The 10,095-nt window shown below is 32.0% G+C and overlaps 1 protein-coding gene across 1 annotated transcript; it reads left to right on the forward strand.

The window, feature by feature from the left end:
* Positions 1–976: 976 nt before the first annotated feature.
* TRIADDRAFT_60483 (uncharacterized protein) lies at positions 977–6,297 on the forward strand (the record flags this gene model as incomplete). Its single annotated transcript, XM_002116368.1, has 11 exons — positions 977–983; positions 1,363–1,829; positions 2,910–3,020; positions 3,353–3,439; positions 3,760–3,841; positions 4,246–4,322; positions 4,423–4,560; positions 5,451–5,588; positions 5,691–5,836; positions 5,923–6,082; positions 6,253–6,297. The coding sequence occupies 11 exons, from the start codon at positions 977–979 to the stop codon at positions 6,295–6,297; spliced, it is 1,458 nt and encodes a 485-aa protein (XP_002116404.1).
* Positions 6,298–10,095: the final 3,798 nt, after the last annotated feature.

Genomic DNA, 10,095 nt, shown 5'->3' on the forward strand with positions numbered 1-10,095 from the left:
CAACGGTTGATGGAACTTCTCTCACGACAAGTAAGCTTTTAGAATTAACGGACGATTTCTGATGAGATGGAATGATAATAAGATTTTCGATATACCCAGTATATTGCGGTTTTAATTGCTATTTATGACACTATTTCCGATATTTATTAACGTAAATAGCTATTTAAATTAATATTTTTATATCAATGCCTACGCTATTCTTTTATGTAAGTGGCGGCAATTATCGCAAACCTAACTAACTGTAACTACTAGCCAGAGTACCGTAAGAGAAATGATTCAATTAGATTGTTTTCCATGGTATATAACATGGCTTAGCTTCTTTACACCTTTTACTAAGTACATGGCAACCAAAATTGAAGATGAAGACTCTTATTTCCTTTGAAGATAATATCTATAGTGCAATTGCTAGAATATCAGATAGACAAATGCCACTTTTGCATTTAATTTATAAAGACCAACTTATGCATATTCTCTTATAGTATTGCGGCTGTAAATTTTCCAATTACTAGAAATATATTGTCTACGATTTGCTTCCCTTCGATCAGATTTATTAAATTATCACAGCTGCACCTTTATTCTCTTTAGCCATTATTTTTAACTGCTTTATACTAGTCAAGGAAATCAAATTCATTAGGAATTTGATAGCTCGATACAAATAATATTCATAACGTCAATTGCAAGCACAGTAGATAAACTAAAGCCACTTTTACATTTTCTTCATGGGGATTAAATTGTGACCGTAAATTTTTCGCCACTAGGAATACACTGTTCTGCCTATGATCCGCTTTCTTTCCTCAACATTCTTTAAATTGCAGGCGTTGTATCTTTATTTTTTATGCAGTTATTTTAAGCTTCATTCTTTTTATTTTGGCTATGCTAGTTACTACAACTACAGGCATGAATCAAGCCACGACTACAACATTTATTCCAAAGCCAACAAGTAGGTAGCCACTATTTTTACGGTATAATATCTGACATGGCGAGTATGTAATCGCTGTTGACAATCTAGATATTTGTTGCTTAATAACAAGTTTTTGTGATAACGTAATAGTATGAATGTCGCAGCATATATTTTTATTTTCAATTTCTTCTGCAGTATATCAAAAATTCTACTTCTTCTGCTAATTTGAAGCTAGATCTATAGGTTTTCTACAGCATATCATCAGTAATTGAGCTTATATAATTGCTGTCGGTAATTTGTATATAAATTTTTTTTTAATTATAAGTTTACTTGGATAACATAAATAGCTCGAACGCCTCAGTATATATTTTTACCTTTGATTCTTAAGCAGTTTCAAAGAATTCTGTTCCTTCTGCTAGTTTCAAGCTAGATCTTTATGTCTTTTCCTTATCCTTCTTCAGCGGTGCTTTCAACAGAAACAGCAGAGATTGGAATATCATCATCAGCTGTCGAAGAAGAAATGCCAGTTTCATCGGTCATCCCTAGTCCGCCAGCTACTGAAATTACAATTACGGAATACCCCAACTTACCATCATTTTTACCCATCTATGTTTCCATTCGATTAGCCATGAATTTAGAAACATTTGAGGCCAATAAACAAGAATTTAAAGACAATATTGCAGCATATCTGAATGATAACTTTAATGAAACGTTTAGTAATGAAAGTGTTATCATTATGAATATATCACGAATCGCTACAACAAATCAACGTGCAGGAAATGATGAAGTTATTGTTAATTTTTATATCACCAATGATTTTGCTGCAAGAAGTGTAAACCCTACATTAACAAAATTTATCGGAAATTGGTTATTAAAATTATTCCAGGATAGAAATGACGCATTACTTGGACCAGCTTTTTCGGGCAAGGTAAGGAAGATTAGTTATTGCAGCAATGATAGATGCGCCAGCAATTTCTAGCTCCAGTTTGTATCCTCTGCCATGGTAATTAATTAATCATCCTTCTAAGTTGAAGATAATTCCAATAAGCCAATCTAACAGATATGATTCTGTAGTAGCTAACCAGAATAGTTTGCAATGACTATGATTAGTCGTTGCAATAGTGCTTTATTATTGATGCTTTGATGATAGCTTGCATTTTATTAATAATGATTTAAACTGCTTTACAAATTGATCATAAGACCAATTGCAGTAAATTTAGTTACTGCCTATACAAATCATGGAAGTGCAATGTTTAGTTATTGTCGTAATTTTGGGGCACACTAACATGCCATCTGTAGCGAATACAAAATATATTATGTACATCAGATACAATCTCTCCTATTAACTTAATAGTAATATATTGATCATTCTTCATTATGATGCGCTGCCATGATGATTTGTCGATTATTCCTCTAAATTGAAGATAATCCCCATCAAGCAATATAGTAGACATGATGCTGTAGTATTTAAGCACTAGAGTTCGCAATGACGATAATTTAGTCGTTATCTTGACATGTGGATTTTTAAGTTTCAAATAAGCCAATTATTAATATTTTAAGAGTAGTTTGCATTTAGCAATCATGACCTGAACTCTTCTTTAAACTCGATCACAAGATCAATGCTTACAACAAATATAGGTATTGCCGCTAAAAATCATTAAAGTATAATGCTCAGTCATTATCATCATAATGGACTCAATAAGTGCCATCGGCAGCGAATATGAAATATTATCATAGACGTCTAGATAGAATCTGTTTTGCAAGCCTAATTTTTGTCTACTTGTTACCTTTAATTACTAATGTATAATGGTAATTTCATGAATGAACTGGATGAGCATACGGATATAAATATAGTTAGCATTGCTGATCATGATATTACCTATAATCAATAGCTTAAAATATAAGGTATAGCTGAGATATATTATAAATTAATATCATCATTAATTATATCATGAATCTAAAGATTGGAAAAGCTGTCTTCATACCTTCTGATTTATTTTATCGATAGCTTTTACAAGTTTCCTTGATACTCTCAAATCGGGTAGCGGATGGAGTGGTGATTGCAGTTACTTTGTCTGCTTTTGCAGCGGCAATCTTACTTATTGCATTCTTGTATTGGGTAAGGCCTTGCTTCCGATACAATTACAGGCTATGTCTAAGCCAAATTAAATCGCTTATGTTACCTTGTAACTATCGTAAAAATGATTGGATGCTCAATAGACTTGTTACTATAGTTGCAATCAGGCCATCATAACTTAAATCGATCCTTCAGAACGGTACTTATCGATCACGAGCAAAACTATGATGATCTTGGCTATTTAAATCCTAACTTGGAGCTGTATGAAACTAATGTAAGCTGATTTCCTTTACACCTGCTTCATTTTATTCTCTTATTGACCTTTTGATCGATTGCCTTTAAATTGATAAATACAAATGTAATTTTTGGTCTAGAGATCAAGTCAGACCAATTCTCAAATGGACAAAAGCGTGCTAGCTGAGCGATTACGATCTGGGAGTGCCCTTCGATTAGAATTTGATGTAGGTCATTTATTTGGTTACAGATTAATTATTTGCGACTACATTAGTATACTTATTTGAAGTAGTACCTATAGGTGAATAGGAATGCTTAGCTTTTACTAGTTTATGATGTATGATCATTACTTTATGTTTCGTGGCAACTATTATTATGTATAATCTATCGATACATGATACAAAAGAGATATAAAATAATGCTTTTATTGTCAAGACTAGCACTATAACATTGCTCATATTTACTTTTTAGTTGATTTTAATCGTAGCTACTGCCTATAAAATAGATAATATTATCTTGCTCACTGTATAATTTTATTTATGGTTAGGAAATTCCTACTATGGTATCGTCCAATGCAGAATTACCAGCCAATATCGAAAGGAAAAATCGGTTCATTAATGTCGTTCCTAGTAAGGCTAAATCTTATTTCATATCGAATTTAGACATACGGTGATCTATCCGTTAAGTTTTACTCATATATGGCTTAGTAAAATATCGAATTATAATTAATGCTAATAATAACATTAAAATTAGCCTTTCCTATTCTGTAAATGTGCTCTATTTAATATTCTTACATTGTTAATTGCACTTGAATTCTAATCTATGATTGGATAAGAATAATTGTTGGAGGATATAGATTTAACGAAAGGATATAAAAACTGCTAAATAGTATTATTAGCTATTCTTTTATACCATTACAACTTTTCCACAATACTAGAAGAAAAAAGCTGGATTTTTTAGCTATACATACGTTAACTAGATAATTATAATTATTTCCAATTACCTTTCAATTTTACTCTTTTTCCTCATTAAGATAAGCTATCGAGAGTAAATTTAAGACCTATTCTTGGCGATGTTACGTCTGAGTACATAAATGCTAATTACGTCAGAGTAAGTAAGGACTTTTGTATACTTTTCTACTAACTGTATCTTAATTAGTTACTTAATTTACTCGGGAATAATCTTAATTATAACTATCGTGTCATAACAGGGATATCTAGGAAAACCAAGATCTTATATCGCTACTCAAGCTCCGTTAACTAATACTGTTACAGACTTTTGGCGGATGATTTGGGAGAATAACGTTAAAGTAATTCTAATGGCTACGGCATTAGATATTAATGGATCGGTAAGTCTGTTCTCTTGTAGAAAATATTTTACTTTAGAATCTGTTTCTTTAGAACTTACTTTAACTCGCTACAGAGAGATAAGGCGACCTGAGTGATCGTGAACAAGCACAAATATTTGCCCCCAAAATGGGTTAAACCCATAGTTTGGTTGCACCATTCAAGTTTAATGTTATTTAGCATACTAACTATATCTGAGAATTATGAATAGATCAGATAATAGAAGCATGCTATAAAAGTGGATAAAATATAGACTAAAATATGATGATAAGTCAACAAGAAGAGTGTATGAATAAATACGGAATCGCTTAAATTAGTAACGGGCCAGTAAAATAGTGTCAGCATTATTACCCTTTATCACATAGAGTATGACGGTATCAAAATAGTAAAGTCCTTCCGCTTGATCAACACCCTCAAAAGTTACCTAGCCTACCGTACTCTATTGATCGCATCTAGCTTAAATATTGTAATAAATTTCAGACAAGAAACGATAATTGCCAAACAAGAAATACGGTATTGCTGGAATTGTATTGATTGGGTTGATGATCTTACTTCGCGCGAGATGTTACAATAAATTAATTCAGCATTTCTTTTATATAGCTGCAAATTTGTTGCATTATACTGTATTCTTTTTTGCCCTTATCACAGTACGCATAATATTTTGATTATTGCGAGCTCTCTTGCCTAACGTAGTATTATTTACTTTTTCCTCGAATGGTATAATTTAATGTTAGATTATGGTCTTTAAGTAGTATTGAGAGAGCTTCAGGGTATTATTCTCATATACAAAGTAGATCAATTGAACAATTATTAGTTTTAATTCTATGGATAACCACTTTTGAATGAGTAAAACATGTTTTTTGTAATGTCTGATGTTCGATGTTTAATGTAGTCCCAATGTAGTCAATATTGGCCACTGGATGATGAAGTTGGTGCCAGTATCAAGGCGGATTCATTCTTGATTACCTTGCACGATAGAGTAATCTACGATACCTATATCATTTCTACACTTAATCTACAAAACAATAAGGTAGTATAGAGTTTAAAGAAAACTAAAATCTCCAGCCGATTTGGAAGTGATGATTAGGCTTAAAAGTTGTGAATAATCGCTAATCTTTTACTCATTCATTAGAGAGAATCAATCTATATTAAGCATTACTGGTACACAAAGTGGCCAGCAGATAATTTCCCTTCCGATGAAGAATCAACTGTTAACTTACTATTAAATATTAGAGAGGAATTGAAAGAACTTGACAGTCCTTTAGTTGTACATTGCAAGTAAGTTTATTTTTCCCAACTTTTGCACTTTTATGGTAGAGTAATAATTCATCCGACGCTGAAGAACAATATCTATTCTATTACAGCAATGGTATAGGAAGAACTGGAGTATTATTAGCTGTCGATACTTGCATGAGAAGTTATGATGATTGCCGCAAGGTAGATATCAAGAAATGTGTTGAAAGAGTGCGTGAAGATCGTGGTGGATGCGTGCAGACCTTTGATCAATACCTTTATATATACAAGGTCAGCAGATAGCAAAATGGCTGCGTTAATCTAGGCTAACAAACAGAAGTTATTGTATATTTTAAAGATGAATAGCAATACTTTCAATCACCAACAAACATATTCTGAATTTTGGTTATTTAAATTTTGATCCGTTGTTTTGTCTAGACCATGTACTACTACGCCAACAGGGATCATTAAGAATCTGGAAATCGGCTGCAATGGAAGAACAGTGATTATAGATCATTCAACGGCAAATTGCATCATGTAATGTTCATTTTTTCATGTAATATTTCTAAGTATTTAATTTTCAACAAAGTATTTAATTTTCAACATCCGTTATAATGATAGTCATAAAAAAGTTGAAAATCATGAATAATTAAGAATTAGTAAATAGACCTATAATGATAGGTTATGCTATGTTATATGCAATATTACTTCGATTGATAAAATTTATTTCTTAGCAAGAATAATTCTCCAGTTCGCTTATATTAGCAATACTGACAGCCTATAATTTGCAGATGTTGCATTTCTTTCTACCTATATTGTATTTAATGCAACCACATTTTAATAAGAGTAAGTTGTAGCAATATCATAGCTCCTTGATAGGAACTATAAGTAACCGAATCGTAACATACTCTATTTATTAGTTACTGATACATTCCAATTCGTATTACAGTCTAAAGACTATTTTAATAGGATTAGCTACTATATTCAATTGTTTTACAGCCCTTAAGTGTTTAGATGATTAAATTTATTTAGTTGTAATTATAGCGTTTTCTTTATACTATGATAAATGTACGAAAATATACGGTATTCTATCATGAAATAGCTTAGTTGTTACAATGAGACTAAATTTGCGAAAAAAGTACGCAACTATGGACAATTCTGGACGATATTGTATTAGTTGAAAAGATACCAAAGTCAGTTGACTTTAGTTTGAGAAAATTGATAGCTTTTGCATTCGCTTTAGATTATTTCAGGCTGCTTTGCAGTTCATTTCATACTGTAGTACTGCGATACTTTTTAATAGCTATTGGTATTTCAAACCGTCAACGTCAAAGGGCCTCAAATATTGAGTTTCTAATTATTCTTGAGTACCAAAGGAAGGAAAGGCTTCAGATTTGATGTTGATGATAGCTGAGAACAGCTATAAAGTATTTAAGACCATAAAACTAATAAATTGTCCACCTGTTATAGAATTAATAGAGTAATCAAGTATTCTGAATGGGCATGTAATTGACTTAATATTGCATGCAATAAAGCCAAATCACTTTTGCAAGATTTCAAAATATTATAGGTAATATAATATCTACTGATAAAATATTCGGTAAGTACGTGCTTAGAGTATTTTACTGACTTTGTATTTGAGAGATCCTACTTGGTTAGCCGTGTAGTCAGTCTGTAACAATTTACCTGTGAAAGTTTATTAGCTTTGATTATTACAATATTGAACATTAGCCAATAAGAGCTTATATAGATAATTTGAAATATAAATCAAATTAGAAACTATTGTCATTTTAACTTTAGTTAAAATAGAATAGTAACAACTAATTCATCATATGTAGGTTCTAATATATTACGGTATTGTCATAAACCAGCTTCGTGACAAGGATAACGTGAAACAAATCTCTAAATTACTATAGTCTCCGGGATTCAGTATTCCTACTCACAAGAATTTAGACGCCTTTGATTCTACGTTCAACTCAACTAGACAATTGAGAACTGCTTTATTCAACTATCTGACGGGTTTATATACCCTTCTACAGCAGCTAACATTCACAAGTCATCTAATAAAAATACTTGGGTGAGAACATCTACAACTAGTTTTTCACAGTCGGACTACAATATGTCCATTCACAGAATCATTTCAGTACACATTACAGCACAGCAATAAATTTACTGTAACACATTTATAATTAGAGTAATTCCTATTGTAAGTGACTAGTTGTAATATAATATCACTATATTATATTAACCAAATTTAGATATCTATTTCTTCACGGTAGTTCGTACCGTGACTGGTATATGCCTTAGAAAGGTTAGTTTCTGCTGCTAGAAAATACTAAATTAAAATTAAAGTAGGGTTGCATCATCGATAGGTATTGCGTAATTGAGAAATTTAATTGAATTAAGGCTAATTGGTCTGGTCTATACTCGACATCGATCAAGAAACATATCGAATATCGTTTCAGCTTTCTTGGACATAACACTAGAGTACTGTATTACAATTGCATACGAGAACAGCGTAACTGGCAACATAGTCTGCAAAATTGCTGCTCTATAATTGATGCAATTCAATTTTTATATTATTTGCCTAGCATGGCTAGGGCAATAGTTTAGATCAGGTGGTTCTATAGTCTACTTTAAGATCTAATATTGTATATTTCCTAAGAAAGATTAGATTCTACTATATGCTGTAACGATCAGGAAACTTATCGAATCTCATAGCAGCTTTCTCGGATATACCACTAGGGTATTACATTGCAATTGTGTGCAACAGTAGCATAACTTGCAATGTAATCTGTAAAATTGCTGCTCTAAAATTGATATAGTCCAATTTGTATATTACTTGCCTTCTATAGTTAGGGCATTAGTCCGAATCAATCGGTTCTATGCTTTACATTAAGATCTATAATAAAAATTATAATTATTAAATTATTAATATTTGTCTTTATGGAAGTGCGGTACTGTTCCATACATGAAGATAATTTGCGTTCACGGATAGTGATTAGTAATTATAATTAATTATTATTAAGGAATCAAAAATAGAAGAAATGATCTGGCGTATATTCTTGTATCCATTTCAATTTATCAATAGGATAAGGATTAAGGATTATACTGTAGAAACGCAATTCGATGACGACTTCTAAATTGCAGTACTGTTCTATACATGAAGACAATTTACGTTCACGGATAGTGATTAATAAATTTAATGAATCCTTATTAATGAATTGAAAAATAGAGGAAACGATCTGGTGTACATACTTATATCCATTTCAATTTATCAATAGGATAAGGATTAAGGATTATACCGTAGAAACGCAATTCGATGATGACTTATAGGAAAGAAGAAGAAAGAAGCAAACCATCGGATTCTATCCTAAGTACGACCATGACATGTTGGATCGGAGAAGCCATCGGATTGCATGGTAGTTCGACAACGACCTGTTGAAATGGAGAAGGCATCGGATCCTATCCCAAGTACGACGATCATGTAGAAGAAAAGAAGCCATTGGATTCCGCGGTAAGCAAGACGATGATGACAACAAGTTGGATTATCCCCAACACAATGATCAAGATACTGTAGTAGTCCATGTCGCAAGTGGCCGAAGAGTGTGAGTAAAAGAGTGGATGGCAAGCGTAAATAGCTGCAAATTGTCTCCCACTGCTATTGCTAGTCTGCGTCGAATGCAGTAAGAAAAAAATAATTATAATCTTTATTATAGATAATATTATAAATTATAATCATAATGTAAATAAACATTTCACCAATAATCCGTATTCCTAAGATAGATTAAATTCTTTTATATCTTCGCTAGAAGATGCTACATTAAAATTAAAGTAAAGTTCTACTATATAGTATTATCGATGGTCATTGCATAATGGAGAACCTAAATTAAATTATTGCTAAATGGTCCAGCCTATATGCTGCATCGATCAGGAAACATAATCGAACATCATATCACCTTTCTGAGATATACCACTAGGGTGCTACATTGCAATTGTGCACAAAAGTAGTGTAACTTATATATATCCATTATTATAATATTTCCTATACCGTATACTATGGAAGCGACAGTGTACTAGATATAATATGAAGATTGACGTGGTGTTGGATACGCGCATGCCCATATTCAATGTCCATTGTTGCTATGATACCATCAATCCAGGCATTTTTTAGGCTGTAATTTAAACAAAGTCCAACTATATTACCCAATTCTAGAAGCCAAATCAGCTGTTAGAAGGAATTGATTACACCTTAGAGATAGAATTTCATACTGGCACATACTATGCCAAGATTAAAAGCGTTA

The sequence above is a fragment of the Trichoplax adhaerens genome, genomic scaffold, assembly GCF_000150275.1.
Source record: "Trichoplax adhaerens TRIADscaffold_15 genomic scaffold, whole genome shotgun sequence".
Taxonomy (NCBI): Eukaryota; Metazoa; Placozoa; class Uniplacotomia; order Trichoplacea; family Trichoplacidae; genus Trichoplax; species Trichoplax adhaerens.